The sequence below is a fragment of the Ictidomys tridecemlineatus genome, chromosome 10 (assembly GCF_052094955.1).
Source record: "Ictidomys tridecemlineatus isolate mIctTri1 chromosome 10, mIctTri1.hap1, whole genome shotgun sequence".
Lineage (NCBI taxonomy): Eukaryota > Metazoa > Chordata > Mammalia > Rodentia > Sciuridae > Ictidomys > Ictidomys tridecemlineatus.
In genome coordinates, this window is record NC_135486.1 from 102915792 (window position 1) to 102938943 (window position 23152).

The window sequence follows — 23152 nt, forward strand, 5'->3', positions numbered from 1 at the left end:
CCTGTGATACAAAGTGAAACTAGAACAGGTTTCCCCCAAGACCCCTCCCATCCCAATGTCCCATGTGCTGTGACTTGCTAAATGTCAGGGGCTAGAAGGTAGTTACACTCTTACCGTCGCCTGCCTCAACAACTTATAAATGATGTACAAACTCTATCAGGAATCATTAAAGATTTACAGGACCAAATAGACTCCCTGGCAGAAGTGGTCCTTCAAAACAGACGAGGCTTAGATTTGCTGACAGCTAACCAGGGAGGTATTTGCTTGGCCCTAGGGGAACGATGCTGCTTTTATGCCAATAAATCAGGCATAGTATGCACTAAAATTAAGCTGCTTTAAGAAGATCTAGAAAAGAGATGAAGGAAACTATTTGAAAATCCCCTCTGGATTTGGCTTAATGGATTTCTACCCTACCTTCTAGCCCCTGACAGGTAAACCCAATCCAGGTCCAAAAGCTGCCCTGATGGGCAACAAACCTCTCCACCCAGCCCACCCCACAACCCAGACCTAGGCCTCTGAAGTCTCCCAAGATGGCGGGACAGCACAGCCAAACAGCAGCAGTGCTTGGGCAGGTGTCCCCTCTCCAGGCAGCCTCTGCCCCGCCTCTGCTACCAGCACCCTCACTGTGCCTTAAGACCCCCCTCACACTGTGTGGACCTTGAGGGACTCTCCCTGCTAACCCAGCATAGTGCATATGCTTCCCCAGGCCCTGGTTTCACAGCCCAGGGACATGGCGACAACAGGACAGGGGCTCTCCCCACGGTGGAGTTCCCTGGAGGGTGGTCCATTCCTTGGTCCCCTAGGGTCTGGAGAACCCAAACCCTAGTCCTTCTCCCATTCATCCCAGCAGCTCTCCCCCAACCAGGAAATTCCTCTTGAGCCTAAGTTGTCACCTCTGTCGTGTGCAAACCCTGGACCCTGATGGATAGGAGAGCAGCCCTGTTGCTAAGATAGCAGCTGAGACCAAGTGTGTCTCCACCCTCATCCTACACAGGAGCCACCTTGGAAGGGTGATCTCAGCAGGCCTGAGAGTGCACAGCCCTCCACTCTGCCCTGGAGAGTCAGGCCCAGGCCCCATCTGGGGGAAGAAAGCAAGCTCTTCCTTCCTGTAGGTTGGTGGGGCTCACTGAGCACCCACTTCCTTCCCTGGAGCCCAGAGCGCTCAGGAAGCAGCTGGTGCAGGAAGGGAAGCCTGTGCCCAGGGACTGGCTAGAGGCTGCCAGGAGTCCCTGGCTGGGTCCAGGCTCCCCCAGCTGTTTCGAACCCAGGCCTGGGATGGATGAGGCCTTGGAAGCAGTCACAAACCCAGCCATTAGCAGCTGAGAACGTCGGCCAGAGCCTATAACATTAACCTTTTCAGACATCACCTATAAATGGGGGGATTCAGCTCCTTTCCCCAGAGGAGCTGCAGAGGGGGTGAGTTGCAGGGGGAGCCTGGCAGGGGAGGTTACCCTTGTCCTTTCCATCATAGGGACACAGGCTGGGAGTGGGCACGGACAGGGGTTTTCCTTTCTCAGATAGGAGAACCAAGGCTCAGACAGGACATGCTGGGTCCTGAGAACTACGAGAACTCCCCATTCTCCAGGTTCATCCTAAACAACCACAGCAGCTGTCCAGGCTGCACAATGTGGCCTATGGAACTTGGTGAGCAATTATTACACCTGCAAAGAACCACAAGGGTTCTTGAGTGCATCTCCCTATCCCATCTGAGGGCACCACACAGCACCACTGACCCTTGCTGTGCAAGAACTCAGTCAAGGGCTGCCAGATCTCCTGATCACCTGGAGCCTGAGAGCACAGCCCGGGTCAGCCCTGGGGGAGGGAAGCCTGGTCCTTAGCACACAGCCAGAGGGGGACTTCCCTGATTGTGCCGATGGCCTGTGAGGAGGGCTAGTGCAAGAGGTGGCAGAGTCTCCCCAGGGCACTGGCCTCCCCTTTGCCGCAGGGCACCTCTCTACACCCACCTCCTCCCAAGCCACCTAAGGGACAGAAACAGTAGTTAGGGCCCCACTGTCTGCAATGACACAAACCCGGGCTCTTGGTCACTCATAGCTATGTGACCTCTGGCAAGTTACTCAACCTCTCAAAACTTCAGTTTTTTTTTTTTTTTTTTCTGTAAAACAGGGGAGGAGAGCCTCTCTTTGTAGGAGAATAATGCTGCTCAACAAATCCCATCATTCTTATCAATAAACACATTATGGTTCCAGAAGCCTTGGTGCATGCCTTTAATCCTAGCAGCTCAGGGGGCTGAGGCAGGAAGATCACCAGTTCAAGACCAGCCTCAGCAACTTAGAAGACCTTCTCTTAAAAATAAAGGAGGTGGAGGCTGGGGATAGAATTCAGCAGTAAAGCACCCTGGGTTCAATCCCCATTACCACAAAAGAAATAAAAATAAAAAAGTCTTGTCCCTTTCCTGTTCTAATACACCTCACGCCCCTGGCTATGGGGTTAACACAAGTAGTTACCGGGAGTTTTCCAACCCTGGAAAAGCAGGGAGTCACCTAAGCAAAATCTGATTTCCAGGCCTAATTCAAAAAGGAGAGAAGGGAGACAAGGCAGCCCACATCTCAGCCTTGTCCTGGCTTAAAGTGGAAAACCACTGATCTAGTCTACTGTCCTCCAGACAGATAGGGAAACTGAAGCACAGAGAAGTGCGTGACTGGAGCAAAGTCACATAGCAAGCAGGAAGCAGGGCTGGACAAGAAGTTTCATGCTGACTCCTGCGTGCTGCCCCAGCTTATCTAACCCTTAGTGTGTTAGCAACACTCAAGGCCTCCAGGGCCAGATACAAAAGGGGAAAAGAGGGCTCACCTGCATTCAGGAGTCATGGAAACTGGCAGGACAGCACCAGAGATCCTTGCTATGTGAGAACTCAGTCTGGAGCTGCCAGGTCTCCTGGTGACTTTGAAGGACAGTTAAAAACCTTAGTTTTTGTGCAAACTTTCCTGAATCTTAAGAATTACGTTCTAGGGCTGGGGTTGTGGCTGAGTGGTAGAGGGCTCACCTAGTATGTGTGAGGCACTGGGATTGATCCTCACCACTACATAAATATAAAATAAAGATATTGTGTCCACCTAAAACTAAAATATAAATATAAAAAAATTACGTTCTAATTCCAAGCAAATTTTTTAAATATTTATATTTTAGTAGTAGTTGGACACAATACCTTTATTTATTTATTTATTTATTTATTTATTTATTTATTTATTTATTTTTATGTGGTGCTAAAGATCGATCCCAGGGCCTCGCACGTGGTAGATGAGTGCTCTACCGCGGAGTCACAGCCCCAGAACCCAAGCAAATTTTAAACCTGAGCAACCAACAAACAAAAACCTGGAGCCAGGTGCGATTCTTGGGTTACCAGTTTGCAACCTCGGTTCAGGATTTCAGGGTTGGACCTGGGGATGACTTTTTGGCACAGAGTCAGGATGACATGAGAGGTTCTTGGAAAGTATCTTTCTCTATAAATCAGTGTCTGGTCCTGGTGGCTCAAATTCTTCTGTTAGCTATTTGTTCTTTTGAGCCAGACAGTGCTCTCCCCAGATATTCTTGCCAAAAGATTTCAAAGAGTTTATTACAAATATCTTTGTCTAGAGGACAGATCTAGGTACTGTCCTGGACCTGGAAGAACAGAAAACAGTAATATAGACAAGAGCAATTGGACAACACGGAGCAGTTCCGATGCCCCAGGTTCCACCCCAAGACCTAGGGACATAGAGTACCGCCAAAGCTTCTGAGAGGTTGAAGCAAGGCACATGTCTATTCTAGATAAGAAGCTGCCAATATCCCCCCAATATACCACCCATGAGAGGCTGAGATCAGAAAGCTGGTGTCTTGCCAACCAGGAAGCATCCGCCAGATTTGCCATCTCAAAATAAGTCTGGCATCTTCCAGGAACAAAACTTTTAGCTGTCAAATGAATCACTGGGGCTCAGCGGAGGCTCTGGCCACCTGAAATTCTGCCCAGAGTCCTCACAGTGCCGAGGGGAAGACAGAGGTAGGTGGGCAGGCATGGGAAGCTGTGCCTAGACACTTTTTCCTAAAATGCTAATCTTAGGTCTAGACAACAGAAAAGCCTTTCCCCAAAAGGCATCCGGTTACCTCGGATTTTAAAACTGCACTGATGGAAGCCTCTCCTCTTGGCCTGTCCTGGGTTTCCACACGAGGGCTCTGGAAGAGGACTCCAAGTTTAGGGACACAATTAAGGAGAGGCAGAGGCTTAGAGGATTTCCCAGGAAACAAATGGGGGCGGGCGAAGGGGGGAGGACCAGATTCTTTACAAACTCCCTTCTCTCTATTCAAACATGATGAGTTCATCCAGTGTGCCAAGCCCTTCCCATCAGGGTGCCTGGGGAGCTTTGGACCATCACCACCAATGCCCCAGCCCCCAAGCCCATCCACATCACCTCTTTACTTCTTAGACCCAGCCCTACCATCCCTTTTTCTCAGGAATGGTCTGTAGTCTGGAATTCAGTTCCCCTGCTCCTAGCAGCACTCAGTCCAACCAAATTGCACTGTAGCATCACACCCACTGCCAAGCTAGCCTGAGCAAAGCTGCATAAAAATCACCTGGAAAGACTTTGCAATTTCAGATTCCTGGTCTCCACCCACAGAGATACTGGCTCAGCAGATCCAGGGGCCTGGGTTCCCAGGTGAGGGTGATATCCGGCTTGCACTATCCATGACAGTAGCCATTAGCCTCCTGTGGCTACTTAAGTGAAAATCAAAGTTAAATCAAATTAAAAATAGTAAGCCAGGTGAGGCAGAGCCCATGTCTATAGTCCCAGCTACTTGGGAGGTGGAGGATGGCTGGATTTCAGGAGTTCAAGGCCAGCCTGGGTAGCACAGCAAGAGCTCATCTCTAACAAAAGTAGTCACACTGGTCACATTTCAAATGCTCAACAGCCACATGGGGCAGGTGGCAGCCATGCAAGACAGTCCAAATGGAGAACATTCCCCTGTCTGCAAAGGTTCTCTCAGGTAGCACTGGTCTAGACTCCAGAGCACATGTCATGTTGGAAATCGTGGTCTTCCTTGTGAGTTCCTCAAGGCTGTTGTCTCGAGCAATCAGAAGGCAGGATTCCTGAGGACAGGGACTAATGCTGTGTTCAGCTCATAGGAAGAAATATTTGTTGAAGAAAAGGATGGCTAAACACTGGATGGATGGAGGGAGAGACTGATGGTCAGCTGGACACAACTCCAGAAGGGTTACAGAAACCTGGTGGCCTGAATCCTCTTGGGGATTGGATCCACACCTCCTTTACTGACTGGGCATGCTCTCTCCATTCAATACCAGAACCCTGCCCCCAGACTCAAGCAGCCAAGGACTGTCCCCCAGGTCCTGGATGGCCATGCCCTGCTTAAAACTGAGAGATAGCCACTGATGGAAAAGAAAGTCGATTCTAAAATGCCTTTACTATTTTGAGTTCCTGGCTACCGAGCAAAATGGGGCTGACAATCTGCCTTTAATAGCTTCAGCTCTGAGTGTCTTAAAGACATTTATTTCCAATTAAGTAACCCAAATAACTTTAGTGACTTTTTTTTTAATAAGGATTAAAGATGCTAGAGGACCTCAGTTTTCACCCACAATGTGGGGCTCCATCCTCTGGGCCAGCTGAGGGCCCTGCAGTGGGATGTGCATCTGTAGGAGGAAGGATGAAGGAACAGAGTCCTCTTTGCCCCACGGACTTGTCTTTAAACACTCCTGTGATTGGTTGAAGAGGTGGCTTAGCAGCAGAGCATTCGCCCAGCATCGCACACACAGAGTCCTGCTGGGGTGACTGAGGCAGATGAGCTGACCTTTCAGCCCTGACACCAGGGAGGCTACTGTACCCAGACACCTGTCCCCACAGGGTCCGCCCATGCTCTTGCTGGAACTGTCATTGAGCCAGCCACGGTTGCTGGAGCGCTCCTCTTGAGTGTCTTCCCTGCAGTGGGAGAGGAGGTGTGGAGATAACTGAACATTCTCTGGTGGAGGCCAAAAAGCCCAACTGGAGGCCTCATATGCATCCACCAGAGGCCCTTCCATGAGTGTGTGCAACAGACCTCATGCCCTTGGAGCTGCAGCCCTTGAGGCTGCAGAGGGACTGGGACTGGGGGAGGGTGTAATAAATACCTTGATGCTGGTGGAGCCCTGAATGGCCTCCTTCCCTGGGCCTGAGTGACAGCCAGCCTAGGCCTTTGCACTCCCAGGAGCCAGAAGGAGGGAAAGAGAGAGAGCTACAGGGGCAGAAGAGGGGGTGCCAGCCAGGGACAAAGGCAGAGACAGAAACAAAGGAAGAAAAATCCCCTCTTGTTATAACCTGTGGTTTAAAGAAAATTGTGGCTTGCTCCCCCAGGAGACCTCGAGTGCAACCCTGAGTCCATCTGATGCAAGGCCAGGCTCTTCTCCTTTGCACACTACACCTCAAGCCCAGGTGTGACACGGTGTCCTGGGCATTCTCCTAGGCCGGAAGCTCCCCAGGCCTATGTTCAGAATCAGGTGGAGTCAGAGCCAATCATCTCCAGCCAGATTTGGGAGCAAACAGTTTTCTTTCTGGATTTAAATAATTGCATTGCATCCCCAGTTCTGATTCTCTTCTAAAGCCAGCCCAAAATGACATTTGGCAGGCTAACGGTGGTCTGGCTTTTCACACCCCCACTGCCCTGTGGGGTTTTCTCAGAATATTTTCCTCAATGTCTGGGTAGCTGCCTTTTAAACAAGTTTATTCTTTTTTATATCAGGTCTTAAATTTTATTAAATTTTATTCCATTTCAGGCTATAAAATCTCCAAAAGTGGCTTTGAAAGTGAACAGGTTTTGGCATGCTGGAAATAGGTTACCTCCAATGCAAATAAAAGAGTCTAGCTTCTGAGAAGAACAAGGCTCTAAGGGTTGGGAAAATGTGTGGAGTGGTTAGAGACCAATTTAAAAGCACATATATTTTAAATGAAACATTCTGTGGACATATGGAACCAATATTTCTGCCAAGAGCTCAATTCTAGGGATCAAGTCTCAAGAACTAAACTTCAGTCTTTACTACCCAAGGTGATTTTAAGCGGACAAAAGAAAACTCCTTTTTTGGTTTCTAGTCTAAGGCGAATCTTTATACATTTTTAAATTATTTGGCATTTTAAATTAATTTTCTTAGAATGAAACGAGATTCTTAAATTGAGATCTTTATTTATTATATATATCACCAATAAATTTCTAAAAATATAATTTACACCTATTTTTTTCTAATCCTGTTTATGATTTCTCTATTTTCTTGATTATATGAATTTTTTAAAACTGATATTAACTTGATAATCTGTATCATTTCCTGGTTTACAAACACTCATTGATTTTTGCATCTTTTTATTTATAGCTGGCCTCCAGTAACCCCTTTCTGTCTGCTCCTCCCAGCCTTGCTCCAGCCTCTCAGCTTCCCAGACCCTCATGCAGTTGGTTGTAAATTCTTCCAGAATTTTTTATTATTTTTCAAGACAAAAAAAAACTTTAGAAAATACTTTAAAAAGAAAAATGTGGAGGGAGGAAGCAGCAACACGTTTTTTTCAAAATTAGGCTTTTTAAAATTTTTTTTAACATTTGTCCATATTTAATGTGGGTCAGCCACTGATACTTCATCAAAATAACAGTTTCTTTGCTGAGTTCAGGTGACCAAGGAATAGCCACACCCTCGGAATAAAACAAAACACACACATACAAAAAAATAAAAAAAAAAACACAGAATCATCTTTAACCTAACTTTTTATATGATGTTTCAGATCCCCTTAACTTTGCAAACAAGATTTTGTATTCAGTTGAATTTTAACTTTTTTTTTTATTTGAAGAGAGTGTGACTATTGAACTTGAAACCTTTTATTCTAAACATCTTGTTGGTTTCTAGTGAGTTTAAGTGGGTGAGAGGGTGAAGAGAAACTGGGGGATTCTTTTCTATCATAACATGAAGTTTCCCCCACAGTCTGCTCTCAGGTGCCAGACTTCAAGTTTTTCTTACAATGGTATACTTTGATTATTCTTACTTCCCCTTTACCCATAAGTTTTAACAGAATTTGATCAAACTGCACTTATTAAGAAAAATTTTAAAAAATAATTATAGTTCACTTCACCAGTCTGTACTTATTGCTTATGGTTTCACTCGCCTGTTATGTCTGTTTTTGGTGTCTGAAAAACAGACATATTATTTTACATATTTTACCCAGTTTCCTCCATGTTTATACTGGAAAGAAAATCAGGTCTGGAAATACTCCACTTTGATTGAATGCTATAATCAAGAAAATAAATTTTAAATATGCTAAATATATCTCCAGAATTTCTCAAGTAGCTATGCCTAAAACAAAGAGAATTTCCTGAAAAGAAAAACCATAGTTTGTCTGAATGCCTGTGACTTTAAAAGTAAATATTATTTATAGGAAAAAAAAAAACCATGGTCAGTTTCAAGAAAGCATGAATAGAACCCAAGTATTTATCACTAACGATAGATTGTAGATGATAAACACAGAATAACCTCATGATTTAAAGGAAAACTAGTATTCAACATGGTATTCTAAACTGAAACAGACTACCCTTTAATGATAAATAAAAATAGATTTTCATAAATGATAAAATTCTAAAAAGCTGTTTTCTGTTCCTCATTTCAAAGAGAGTTACTCAATATAGAAGAAAAATAAAACAAAGGGAGCAAAGTTTGTGGATAGAAACAGGGCCTCTAACTACAGAGCTGAAGAAAGTTATGCTGAAGAAAGTTATTCTGCAGTAGACCTTGAAAATAGCTTTGTTAGCATACCCCAGTCCAACTTTTAAAATGATGGTTTAATAGAAATATTAGCTAGTGAGTAGTCAAGTGATTGAATGTAGCAAAAGTTAGAAGATTCTAGTGATCTATTTTCCTCAACACAAAAAAATTAAATATTAGAAAATACAGAAAAAACAAAGTGATGGAAAAGAAAGTAAAAACCCACTAGACACAAATAAAGGAACATTAAGTTCTGCATATGAAACACAGTAAAATGTGCTTTTTTTGTAACATTTGATGGCATTGAAGAAAATAGTATTGTTTTTTTTAACTATTCAGTGCATGTGCAAGAAGATCCATTTGTTTTCATATTCAAAGTAAATAAGATTGTTTTAAAATTATTTAATGTTGCTTGCCTTCTTAAAGTTTTGAACTCCCAATATCCTGCATTTGAAAAGTGACAGGGCTATTTGAGTATTGATTGTTCTTGATGGGAAAAACATCCTTTCATGAGCAGCATTCAAGTCCTGATATTGGATGTCAGAAAAGCTAATAAATTAGAGAAATAAACTATTCTTACTTCTGGTGTGTGTTTTGCAGTGAAAACTATTTTGAAGTTAAATTTGTGAAAATGGTTATTTTAACCTTCATAAATTTTTTGTAGACAAAGAATGCAATACATAATTATTTTTAAAAGAGAATAACTAACTGATGAAGCATGAACACAGGCCCTTGTAACTATTGAAAAATAGAGTGGGGTGTAGAGGCCTGTACAAATGCTGATGTTCAGAAATAATAAAGTGTCCAATGTTGATTAAGCAGGAAATCACAGAACACATATCATTATGATTACATAAATGATAAATAATTAAACACTAAAGCCTTTTAATATTTGACTCATCAAGCCTGAAGAGAAAGAAGTGGCCCCATAAGCTAAATTGGTTTTCCTCCCTCTCTCATTGCAATTGGAAAAAGTAATGGGAACACCTAATACATTGTGAAGGGTCTCCTATGTATATATTTAAAAATCATGGTCAATATCATACAACTAGTAGTAGGTATGGCTGAATTTAGTTTCCTTTTAGAACTTTACATAGTTGCAGATATAGTGGAGGCTGCTGATTTGGGTGTAAATTTTGGAAACTACTGTTTTATATAGTGCTGGGAATTAAACCCAGGGGTGCTTTATCATTTATCTATATTCACAATTCTTTGATATTTTTATCATGGAGATCTGGTCTCAGTTACCAAAGCTGGCCTTGAAGTTGTGATCCTTCTGCCTCAGACTCTATGATTTTTTGAGGTTACAAGTATGTACCACCACATCAGGCCTGGATACTACCTTTTAATTTTTTACATGTGTCTAATAATCAAAACTATTTTAAATATTCCTGCCTTTTCTTTTATATAAAATATTCAATACTACCTTTCCAAATTGTTTTTCACCATCACATTCTTTTTTTAAAAAAGGCCAATCTTCATGTTGTGTAATTATACATTTTTGACCATCAAAAGATATACTCAATAGATTTTATTCTGAGTTAGCAAGTCAATTTTATATATGTTTTAGAAAAACAAATTGCCATAAATTTTTCTGGTCATGCTCTTAATAGAAGTACCTTCCTCCTCTTCCCATCGCAGCGGATCCTCTTTGCTTCAGCTGGCCAAGGGCTCTCCTGCCGCCGCCTTGCTGCTTCTCAAAGCTGCTGCTGTCTCTCAAGCCAAGAGGTTTTAAAATGGAACATTTTGATGCATCACTCAGTACCTATTTCAAGGTCTTGCTGGGCCCCCGAGATACCAGAGTAAAAGGATGGTTTCTTCTGGACAATTACATACCTACCTTTGTCTGCACTGTCATTTATTTACTAATTGTATGGTTAGGACCAAAATACATGAAGAAAAAACAGCCATTCTCTTGCCGGGGAATCTTAGTGGTGTATAACCTTGGACTCACGTTGCTGTCTCTCTACATGTTCTGTGAGTTGGTGACAGGAGTATGGCAAGGCAGCTACAACTTCTTTTGTCAGGGCACATGCAGTGCGGGAGAATCAGACATGAAGATCATCCGTGTCCTTTGGTGGTATTACTTCTCTAAACTCATAGAATTCATGGACACATTTTTCTTCATCCTGTGCAAGAACAACCATCAGATCACAGTCCTGCACGACTACCACCATGCCACCATGTTCAACATCTGGTGGTTTGTGATGAACTGGGTACCATGTGGCCACTCTTATTTCGGTGCCACACTTAATAGCTTCATCCATGTCCTCATGTACTCGTACTATGGCTTGTCATCTGTACCTTCCATGCGCCCATACCTCTGGTGGAAGAAGTACATCACTCAGGGACAGCTGGTTCAGTTTGTGCTGACAATCATTCAGACCAGCTGTGGGGTCATCTGGCCATGTGTGTTCCCTCTTGGTTGGCTATATTTCCAGATTGGATACATGATATCCCTGATTGCTCTCTTCACAAACTTTTACATTGAGACTTACAACATGAAAGGAGCCTCTCGGAGGAGAGGCTACCAAAAGGACCACCAGAATGGATCTGTGACTGCTGTGAATGAACACACCAACAGCTTTTCTTCCCTGGAAAACACAGCGAAGCCAAGGAAGCAACGGAAGGATTGAAGTGGCAGAGTGGAACACCTCCAGACATGCCATGCGATTGTAAGCACAATGATTTGTGCCCGACGCTCATTAACAGCTGCTGTAACTAGTCCGGCCTACAATAGTGTGATTTGTGTAGGACCCCCTTCATCAGTTCAAAACCCCTAGAATACGTATACAGATTATACAAGTAAGATTTCTCACATTTCCAGGCTCTTGTCGACCCCTGCGCTAGACTGTGGAAAAGGGAGTGTTACCGTAGTACTCGACACTGCTGTTGCCTTATTAGTTATAACATGATAGGTGCTGAATTGTGATTCACAATTTAAAACACAACTGTAATCCAAACTTTTTTTTTAAACTGTAAATCATGCATGTGATTGTAAATGTAAATTTGTACAGTGTTGTTACAGTAGAGAAACACACATGCCTTAAAATTTAAAAAGCAGGGCCCAAAGCTTATTAGTTTAAATTAGGATATGTTTCAAGTTTGTATTCATTTGTAATAGCTCTGTTTAGAAAAATCAAAGACCATGATTTATGAAACGAGCGTGTAAGGCGTCATTTTAAGTGACTGGCTAGATGTGAAATCAGAAACGGCACCTTCGGTTTTATAATATTGGCTTTCAATCAAGCAGGCTCAAATCTAGTGGAACAGTCCGTTTAACTTTTTAACAGATCTTATTTTTTTATTTTGAGTGCCACTATTAATAATGTAAAAAAAATAAAAATTGGGGGTGGGGAGCTCTAAAGGAGTCATGATGAAACTTAAATATATATTCTTTGTCCTCAAGATTTTAAGAAGAGTGTAGGGGTAAGTAGGCCATTTTTAATTTTTGAAGTGCTAAGTGTTTTTATATAAGAAACAGAGGTCCATTTTGCTTTACCCAGTGAGAGAGAGGTTGGTATTTTTTAAGAGATGATTGAATATTTACCATTTGACAGAGTTCCATAGATGAACTGGTTGCTAGGGTCCAAATTTGGATTGGTTTCTGTACTGCTATCTGTTTTGACAGACTTCCTTTTAAATGTGCCTAGTTTACCAAAATTAACAAAGGAGAGGGGAGAACCTTAAAAAATTAAGGTAAAATTAAACAGATAGCTACAGCATAAGAGAACTGGGAAATTGGATGGAGACATAACCTGTTTAATGTAAATCTAATAGTATCTGTGATTTTTTTTTCTACTTAGAATTTAAAGATTTGTTTAGAACCACTTGTTTAAAAACAATAGACTGCTTATCTAAAATCATGTCTTACACTTCAAATTGAGGCAGTGGTCAAACAGATAAGGACTTTTATGTGTCATTTAAAAGTATTGGAGTTTAGTCTCTGAGTACTTTCTCCATTTGGGAAAAAAAATTCATTGAACCACTCATGACACATCTTAGAAGGTCATTGACAATGTATAAACTAATTGTGTGTTTGATATTTATGTAAATATCAGTTTACCATGCTTTAATTTTGCACATTCATACTGTAGGGAGCCATTTGGTTCTCTTATTAATCTTGTGGGTTTTCTGTTTGGAAGGAGTCACAGCATCTGTTTACATTTACCTTATCAAATCTAGAATGTGTATATTTGTAAATGTATGTCTTCATTCCTAGGTACTAGTTTGCAAATGTCTTTACATATTTCAATACAGAAACTATAACATTCAATAGTGTGCTTGTCAAAGTGTGCTTAGCTCATCTGGATATACCCACACTGTTAAATAATGTCTAAACATTAATCATTAAAACATTTTTTATTACAAAAAAAAAGTACCTTCCTCTTAGTCATCATCAAAAGAAAATAAGAGGAAATTTAGAAAAGTCAAAAGCTAAGATCCAACAGTTGGCTAGTTAATTCAACCAGATGTTTATAATTTTATTGTTTTCTATTAAATTACTTATTCTGATTGCTCTGATGGCTTTTCCTATGATATTTTATAGTCAGCTCAATTTAAAAGCACTAGTTTATGTGAAAAGTGGATACTAAGGGAAATAAATATCTGGAACAAATTAATATTACTCAATGTTTCTCATAATTATATACAGCTTCCTCCTATCATACTGGGATTGCAATACATAGAGCTTTCAATGACTTCTATTCCTCACTATATTTCACTAATCAGCACATGCAGAAATAATTTCTCAACAAATTTATATTAAATAAGTAGCAATTTAGAGAAAATTAGATAAAATTCACACCTGTAAAATTAAAACAATATATGTGGCAGTTTGCCAAAGAATACTTGGCATATTCAAATAATAAAATAAATAACTGTTGCTTTCCTTTATGTGATAGGGAACAGTTTATTGTCATGCTGTTTCAAAAAAACATTGACAGTTTCCTTATGAAAAAAAAATAGTTGTTATTGTTTAACATGGATTTTACTTGAATTTTTTCATTTTTATTTTTACCTATTTATCTTGAACACTGAGAAGGTATTTGCTATGGTCAAACACAGTGAGATACTGATCAATTGATTGTATTTTCAAGTAATGTTTTAAAATGCATCTCTGAAACATTTGCAATTGTTTTCATTTTATATAATAACATCATGCACACTCAGCACGAGAAGAGGTTGCTCGTTAATTTTGGTATCAATACTGTGTTAGGTACATTGAAAAGATGTTGACAAAAATATATCTATAATGGTGGAATCTCCCAATTCTTTGTTTTCATTTTTCCTGTGGTGCTTCTGCTATTGATATTAGTATGTTAACTTTAATTTGAATTTTTCATACAGTTTCTTAAAACATAAGACACTTAGAATTGAGGATATCACATATAGCATATTTATTTCATAAACTGATATAAGATTCAATGAAAGACTTCAGCATTATTAATGTACATTTTATCAAAATTCCATTAAGTCACAATGTAAGAAACAGTATTAAAATTTTATATAACTAAAGGATTTTTAACAATGAGCTATAGGCACCCTAAGCAAGTATGTAGTTCCAATTATTCATTTACTGAACTTCATTCATTCATAATATAATAGTTGGTAAAAACCACACATCAGAGTGTCTGTCTTTGAAAAAATTGTTTGGTGAATTACTAACAATGCAGCATGTAATTGGTATTTGTCATTTGTTCATCATACCCACATAAGATTGTTATAATACTCAATAAGTTGTAGCTAAAAACATGAAAAACCACATACCATATTGTACAGATTATATAAATGCTCTTTTTAACAGAAATTTACTATATGCTAATTAGAATTAAGTTCATCCTAATTATTTCAGATATTAAAAAAAAAAACCTACAAGACCTCATTTGAAAAGGGCAAAATAGATTTCAGAAGTAACTACTGTTTCTCTAGTGAATAATGTGTATAGAAATCTGCTATGGTATTGGGGTATGAAAATATATTTGGGATGCATCAGAGAGTGCATATGAAAAAACATACTATTGATCATATTATATAAATGAAGTGAAATATCATACCAAAAGGTTAAAAAAAATTAACTTTTGGGGAAAAAAAGCATAAGAGTGCACTAGTATTTGAAATAAGGTAATAATTTTTTTTACTATAAGTAGTTGTTTCTGGGTGTCATTTCAGTCTTTACTTTAATTATCCATGCATTTTGTTAAGTACCCCTATAGGTGTTTTTGGAAAATATTGGCATTCAGTCAGTAATGCCACCAATTTCTGTTCTGCAATATTAAAGAACTATTTCAGATTTATTGCAATGAATAGTTTTGTTTAAAAGTAACAGTAGTGTTCCAATGTAGAAATTACTAAGGTAAATTTGGGTGTTCTCAAAAAGTTTATAACAGCCATATTTGATGAACTTTTTGTCATAAGAAATGTTGCTTCCATACCCCAAACCAGACATCATTGGAATACCCTTGTGTAGTATTAGCATATACAAGTTTTGATGAGGACTTTTGCATATTTTCTCCTTTTACTTCCCACGTACAACATGGCTTATTTTTTATAAGCAAATTTCTATGCTTGTTTAACCTCTCACACATCTCAGAATTCACTAGGAGGGATCCCTGACAATCTAGAAACAAACATATCTGAGATAGTGTATTGATTAATATATGAAGAAGTTCAAGAAAATATTGATCTGGCCATGAGATGGTGTGGTAACTATATAGAAAGCTAAAAAATTGAAATTGAAAGATAGATAATACTCCTGAGAATTACTATGAATTATGTAGTCTGTGGAAGTAGATATTTTAAGTAGGTAGATAAGTGTACATCATCACAAGCAGAAAAATTAAATACACAAAAAGTGCAATTTGCCTTATGCTAAAAAGACCCCTTCATTTATGTCCTTTTCTTTTAGCTCTCAGGTTACATATCTTTGGGCTCAAGATATTCAACAAGAAGAAAGTGGATTTGTTTTATGCTAGAGCAGTTAAGAACTGATATAATTAGGATGTAAAGATATTCTGATTGGGGGTTCAGTTGTTTCAAGTATGACAGCTTGCCCAGGAAAACAATGCAGGAGATTTTGTCCAACACTTGATCCAAATTGTATGGAAAAATTATTATCTTTTAAATTAAAAGTGGAACCCACAGGCAATCTACAGCAGGTATTGAAAGGTCATGATGAGACACCAAAAAGCAGTTGTTTTTCTCATGGTTTTTCTTTTTTTTTATCATTAATTGCTGTGGAATTTGATTTGAATGTTTGAAATATAAAAACTATATTTAAAAATAAACATAAAATATTCTTTTGTATTTTAAGGCTCAGAGCCTGAGGTCATAATACACAGTATAATTACCTCATATTTTTCTAATGAAATTCCAAGACAAAACAGTTGGGATATATTTTTCATTAAAAAAATATTTTTACTAAGTAAAATTATGTTGTTCGATGTATCATACTTTTCTCTGCAGTAAATGTTTGGCCTTAAAATTAATAGAAGTGAATGCTTTGATGGGGTTGACAAAAGGTTTATATTATCTTGTCCTGGTGAATATTGTGGCAGAATATATGGAGCATAAACCAGAAGATTTCTGAAATTGTGTACTGTTGTGGCTGGAAACACCTGAAAGGTACATCACTGTTATTAATAAAAATGACTTACTAAAAACAGCAATGTTCTTTTAGCTGTACATAAGTGAACAAATTCTTTGTTATGCAAAAATGCCTTGTGCATCCAGAGATCACTGAAATACATTATACAGAGACTCTGGAAATCTCAGTTCTATTTTTTACCTCTAACTAGTAAGTTTTTCTAGCTCAATAAATCTTTATTCCTTTTCTTGCTTTTAAAACCAGAGGAGAAATACTTTTCTTTTTTTAACTTTCTGGATTGTTTCTCAATTTGACTGAAATAAAACATGCAGGAATCTTGGAATATATTACAAAGCATAAAAAAGGAAGTCAATTGTGATTCTTTTTCTTTCAAATGCTGTTCTAGCTCAAAGTGGGTAACTTATCTTTCTTCAATTACCTATGATTATATGATGATTTTCCCCCTAGAATTTAGAGGCCACACTTTATCCACTATTTGTCTCTTGCTTAAATCTTTACAAGTTTTTATTTGTATATGGTTGTGCTTTGATCCAATTTATTTTTCTTCTTATTTAGTGTAATTTAATGTATAATTGGTATAAATATGTCTGTATTGGAGAGTGTACAATGTCCCCAGGCATTGTTCTTAGCCATATATTGTTTTAAACTCAGTTCTAAATAAATTATATGTAATATTAATAATATTGTGAATAATATTCAATATGATTTTTGAATGGATTCCATGCATAAAAAGCCTTTGCCCTATTGTAGTTGGTAAGCCAACATTTTATGATAAGAAACTTAATCTTTACATAAAACCTTCTCAGTTTACCTCTTAACACTTGGTTCACAGAAAATAAGACTATGAAACATAGCTTATTATTTTTTCATAAGTATATGACCTCACTCAACCTTGACTCCACATCCATTTCTCTGATTCCTGCCCTAAAATAACACTGCCTATAGAATAACAGTGATGTCAGAATTAACTAATGTATATGAAAACACTGATCATTTACCTCATTCACATAAAAATGCAATGTTTCCAATAAGGCTGAAGTCTAGAAGTGCATTATGCACACACAAGAAAGATAAAGCACTTCTCTCTTGCAAGAGCTACCTTTAAGGTTGTGGAAATTCAGTCTATTCAAATCATTATGAAATGTTAAAATGTTAAAAAGTTAAAATGTTAAAATTTGTAAATATAGATGTGAAAATCTGGGGCTTATTTTCCAATATTTATCTATGTCCTTCCTATAAATTGTAATTTCACCATGAAAAAAAAAACAGAAAATAAATTACAATGATTTGATTATGCAAATTGTGCTCCACATTAAGTTTGATTAAAATGTGTAAAAGTATTAAGAGATGCTAGAGTATTATTTATTCAATAGTAGGTTTTACTGTTGCATAAAATATTTAATCAAGTGGAATACTGTGATATCTGTTTTTTAATGACACAATGCAATACATGCGTGTTAACATATACAGAAATATTCAGTTATAAAGACATATTGCATACATAAATAGGTAAAAAAAAAAAAAATGAACTGTAAACCGGGCAAGATGGTCCATGCTTGTAATCCAAGCAAATTGGGAAGCTGAGTAGTTTCAGAAGTTTAAATTCAGCCTCAGCAACTTAGTGTGGATTCACGCAACTTGGCAAGACCAGTATCAAAATTTGAAAAAGCAGAGAGAGGACATAAGAATGTGGCACTGTATTTAAAAATCCCTAAATTTAAACTGCAATACAAAAAAAGATTAAAATAATACAATTCAGTGTTACACATCAAAAAATAGATTCCTTATAATTGTTTTCTCTGGTATTCAAAAGTGAAAATAGTAATATTTGATTTAGAAAAAAAATGCTTTCAACGATGAGGTTTCTGCATTATACATGTATGATATTTATGACTAACATTTCTATCAAATAACTTGATAATGCTTAATAAATTTAATCAAAATTTAAAGACAGGTACTTATATTCGATATTTAAATGAGTTGTCTTTACTGATCCTCATATATATCAAGGTGTAATGTATAGATAATGACTTCACTATACTCTCACATTTGTCAAGGTATTGATTATAAAGGTTTAATTGTTATATAAGGCATACATTTTAGACAAAATCTGTTCAGTGTTCACTACTGGTATGATTTTTCAGATGTTCAATGAATTTAAAATTTGAATAACTCTGGAAATATTATTTAACTTTTTAGGGTTTCTGGGCACAATGTATTCTTCAAAAATCACTAGTGTTTAAGAAACATGTGGCTATGAAATGTTGTGTTTTTTTTCCATTTGTATTCTCTCTAACCTGTATGTATCCACTGGTGCTGAGTATTGGTGAATAAATTTTGAAGGCATTGTCACATTGTCAATTTTCACATTTCAAAACTTTCTCTCTGCTATGATTATTGTGGTGAGGATTAAATTTTAACCCTTTCTTAGTGGAATGGTTCAATGGTCTCATTTATAAAGCTTATCTCCAATATATTTTCTCTGATGTCTAGTAATGTATAATATATAATTTAAAACATTTCTACATTCTCTATATTTGTATGTTTCCTTTTCAGAATAAATAGCATAGTGGTGAAAAAGAATTGATTTCTTATTAAAAGTTTTGATACATTGTTTTCATTCATAGGTGTTCTTTCCTATTAATGAGGTTTAGTTTTTCTTTAAAAGTATTATCACTTTATTTACGTTTCATATTCACCAGGGTGTCTTCTGCTGCGGTGAATAGTTTTATTTTTTATTAAAAGTTTTGCCACTTTATTCACATTTTTAGGGCTATTCTCCAGCGTGAGTTCTTCTATGATGAATAATGCCTGTTTTATTCTAAAAGCTTTGCCACAGTTGTAGGGCTTCTCTCGAGTGTGAATTCTGTGTTGCAAATAAGGTGTGATTTTCGATTGAAAGCTTTGTCACATTCTTTGCATTGGTAGGACTTCTCTCCAGTGTGACTTCTCCTGTGGCAAATAAGGTTTGATTTTCGACTGAAATCTTTGCCACATTCTTTACATTTGTAGGGTTTCTATCCAGTGTGAGTTCTGTTGTGGCAAATAACGTGTGATTTTCGACTAGAAGCTTTGCCACATTCTTTACGTTTGTAGGGTTTCTCTCCAGTGTGAGTTCTCCTGTGGCAAATAAGGTTTGATTTTCAACTGAAATCTTTGCCACATTCTTTACATTTGTAGGGTTTCTATCCAGTGTGAGTTCTGTTGTGGCAAATAACGTGTGATTTTCGACTAAAAGCTTTGCCACATTCTTTACATTTGTAGGGTTTCTCTCCAGTGTGAGTTCTCCTGTGGCAAATAAGGTTTGATTTTTGACTGAAAGCTTTGCCACATTCTTTACATTTGTAGGGCTTCTCTCCAGTGTGAGTTCTTCTGTGGCTAATAAGGTGTGATTTTTGACTGAAAGCTTTGCCACATTCTTTACATTTGTAGGGCTTCTCTCCAGTGTGAGTTCTCCTGTGGCAAATAAGGAGAAATTTTCGACTGAAAGCTTTGCCACATTCTTCACATTTGAAGGGCTTCTCTGCAGTGTGAATTCTGCTGTGGCAAATAAGGAGTAATTTTAGACTGAAAGCTTTGCCACATTCTTTACATTTGTAGGGCTTCTCTCCACTGTGAGTTTTGCTGTGATAAGTAAGTCCTACTTTTCGACTGAAAGCTTTGCCACAATCTTTACATTTGTAGGGCTTCTCTCCACTGTGAGTTCTGCTGTGGTGAATAAGGTCTGTTTTTTGACTAAAAGCTTTGCCACATTCTTTACATTTGTAGGGTTTCTCTCCAGTGTGAGTTCTCCTGTGGCAAATAAGGTTTGATTTTCGACTGAAAGCTTTGCCACATTCTTTACATTTGTAGGGCTTCTCTCCAGTGTGAGTTCCTCTGTGGCAGATAAGGTGTGATTTTCGATTGAAAGCTTTGTCACATTCTTCACATTTGTAGGGCTTCTCTCCACTGTGAGTTCTGCTGTGGTAAGTAAGTCCTACTTTTCGACTGAAAGCTTTGCCACAATCTTTACATTTGTAGGGCTTCTCTCCAGTGTGGGTTCTGCTGTGGTGAATAAGGTCTGTTTTTTGACTAAAATCTTTGCCACATTCTTTACATTTGTAGGGTTTCTCTCCAGTGTGTGTTCTCCTGTGGCAAATAAGGTGTGATTTTCGACTGAAAGCTTTGCCACATTCTTTACATTTGTAGGGTTTCTCTCCAGTGTGAGTTCTCCTGTGGCAAATAAGGTTTGATTTTCGACTGAAAGCTTTGCCACATTCTTTACATTTGTAGGGCTTCTCTCCAGTGTGAGTTCCTCTGTGGCAAATAAGGTGTGATTTTTGACTGAAAGCTTTGTCACATTCTTCACATTCGTAGGGCTTTTCTCCACTGTGAGTTCTCCTGTGGTAAGTAAGTCCTACTTTTCGACTGAAAGCTTTGCCACAATCTTTACATTTGTAGGGCTTCTCTCTACTGTGAGTTCTGCTGTGGTGAATAAGGTCTGTTTTTTGACTAAAAGCTTTGTCACATTCTCTACATTTGTAGAGCTTTTCTCCAGTGTGAATTCTTCTTTGGTAAATAATGTTTAATTTTTGACTAAGTAGTTCACCATATTCTTCACATTTGTAGGGCTTCTCTTCAGTGTGAATTCTGCTTTGCTTAATAAAGATTGAGATTTCTTTAAAAACATTCTTCCCATTGGTAAGGCATCTCTCCAGTGTGGTTTCATCTGTGGCAAATAAGACCTTTTTTTTACTAAAATCTTTGCCACATTTTTTATATTTGTAGGACTTTTCTCCAGTATAAATTCTCTGGTGGTGAACAAGACCTGATTTTTTATATGATTTCTGGTTTCCACTCTCACTTGTAGTTTTCCTTATTTTCTTTTGTTGTAAATAGTCAAAATCACAACTTCTGTATTTCCCACTTATCACTTTGTGAAATATATGTTTTATGCCCTTTTCTGGTGAATATTCTTGGGTGTGCTGAGGAGTCATGGCTGAAATAAACAAAAATTAAAAAAATAAACAATACCTTCTAGACAGGGATAAATATATTTTGCATACATAACATGAAATTGGGGTAGAATAAATACATCAGGAGTGTAGAAGATTAGTATGTCCAAGTCATCATAAATCAGTTCAATAAAAAAGCACAAACAAAATAACCTTCAGAATATTACTCAAATTTTTGTAGAGATCACAGCATCCAAGAGGAGTATATCATTAATAAGAGAAATATAATAAAGAGAAGGTAAGTATGTTACTTTTATCATCTACAGCCTTTTGTTCTCTATAAGATAGCATTGTGTATTTAGGAAATATCTACCAGCTACCTTCACTCTCAGTAGAACAAGAGAAATGTAAAATATACAAACATTTGTTGCTTTTTCAAAGAAAGTATCTAAAAACTGGCTTTGGTCTACCATGACATACAGACATGAAAATAACTAGTATATTTTGAAGGATAATACCACAAATATTCAACAAGGGTAAAGAGGCTATGGACTCTTAAAAAGAAAAATGAACAAAAAAATTTACTAAGAAATATACACATATATGTCTATAAAATTTTCCATTAAAACATTTTAAAAGACTATAAAAACCTTGCATAGCCGATGGCCATAATAATTGGATAAAGTCAACCCATAACAATCAAGTATAATAAATTGATTTTTATATTTTTAAATTCATGAGATATGATGATTTCTTTCATTGACAAATATACCTTTGTTTATTTCCTAAATATATCATGGTACTTTATACTATATATATACAAGGTAAAATGACTAAATATAATGAATTAACACAAAAATAATCAATTAACACAATTATTATTTTAGATAATTATCAGTTTTGTTCTTACAAGGTATTATATTTCTTCTATTAGTATTTATGAAGAATATTATACACTCACCATGTGGTAAAACAAAACTCTTGACTCTCTTATGCTCAATAAAATAAAAATATGTAACTTTGAGTATAATATCAACCCTACACAAAACACAGTACCTAGTGAGCAAAATTTTACCCACTAAATTTCTGACTTCCACATGTGAATCAAATGTACCTGCAACTTAATCTCTGCATGCCACATTTCTTTAATGCAAAGTCCTGCATATATTTCTTAAAACACTTTAAGAGACAAAATATTTTATAATTCAATAATAATAGTATATAAGTACAATATTTTTACACATTTGGTCATTGATAGGCACATACATTGAGGCCATAACTTTAATACTGAGAACAAAGTCTGCACTAAACACAAAAGATGAGGTATCTCTTCAGTTTTCTGATTTAATTATTCATGGATACATATTTAGCACTGGCATTTCTCGATCTTTAGGTCATCTAACTTTTAATTTTTCATGTGTGGTGCTTGAGATTAACCCCCCAAATTCTATATCACTGAACTACAACACAAGTCTTTTTAAAATTTTTTTGACTCATGCTGTTTCTAAATTTCTATGACTTCCCTCAACATTAAGTACTTTTGCATGGCCTCCCAATTAGCAAATATTATAAGGATGCAGCACTGCTCTTGCCTATTTTTATTTATTTAAATGTTATTTTATACTTTTTACAAAAATGAACTATATAATCTACTCTTGGCTCCTTTAATGAACAAATAAAAATAATACAGCAAATATAAACAAAGAGAAGCATGGCTTAATCCAAGTGACAAGAAAGAAAAAAAAATTAAAAACTGAAAATTAGGATACTGGCAGTTATTAATTACAAAAAGAACATTAAATAACCATTTAAAGAAAGTTTTGAGAGTGAAATTAAGACAAAATATATAAATATAAATAAGCATAAATCGTGTATTTGAATAATTCTTTTAAAAAA

At 37.4% G+C, this 23152-nt stretch overlaps 2 protein-coding genes across 2 annotated transcripts in view; one reads left to right on the top strand and one right to left on the bottom strand.

Moving 5' to 3' along the window:
- The first annotated feature begins 10366 nt into the window (after positions 1-10366).
- Positions 10367-13094, top strand: LOC101955374 (very long chain fatty acid elongase 5). The gene has a single exon (XM_078023537.1). The coding sequence runs from the start codon at positions 10453-10455 to the stop codon at positions 11350-11352; it is 900 nt and encodes a 299-aa protein (XP_077879663.1). The 5' UTR covers positions 10367-10452; the 3' UTR covers positions 11353-13094.
- A 1006-nt stretch (positions 13095-14100) lies between these two features.
- Positions 14101-23152, bottom strand: part of LOC120888585 (uncharacterized) — a 42780-nt gene continuing 33728 nt past the window's right edge. The window contains exon 4 of the mRNA XM_078023538.1: positions 14101-21300. Within this exon, the coding sequence (XP_077879664.1) occupies positions 19508-21300 (1793 nt within the window). The 3' untranslated portion in view covers positions 14101-19507. The remainder of the gene's footprint in view (positions 21301-23152) is intronic.

Excerpts from the sequence above, each read along its gene's own strand:
- LOC101955374 (XM_078023537.1), top strand. The coding sequence starts at position 10,453 with ATGGAACATTTTGATGCATCACTCAGTACCTATTTCAAGGTCTTGCTG.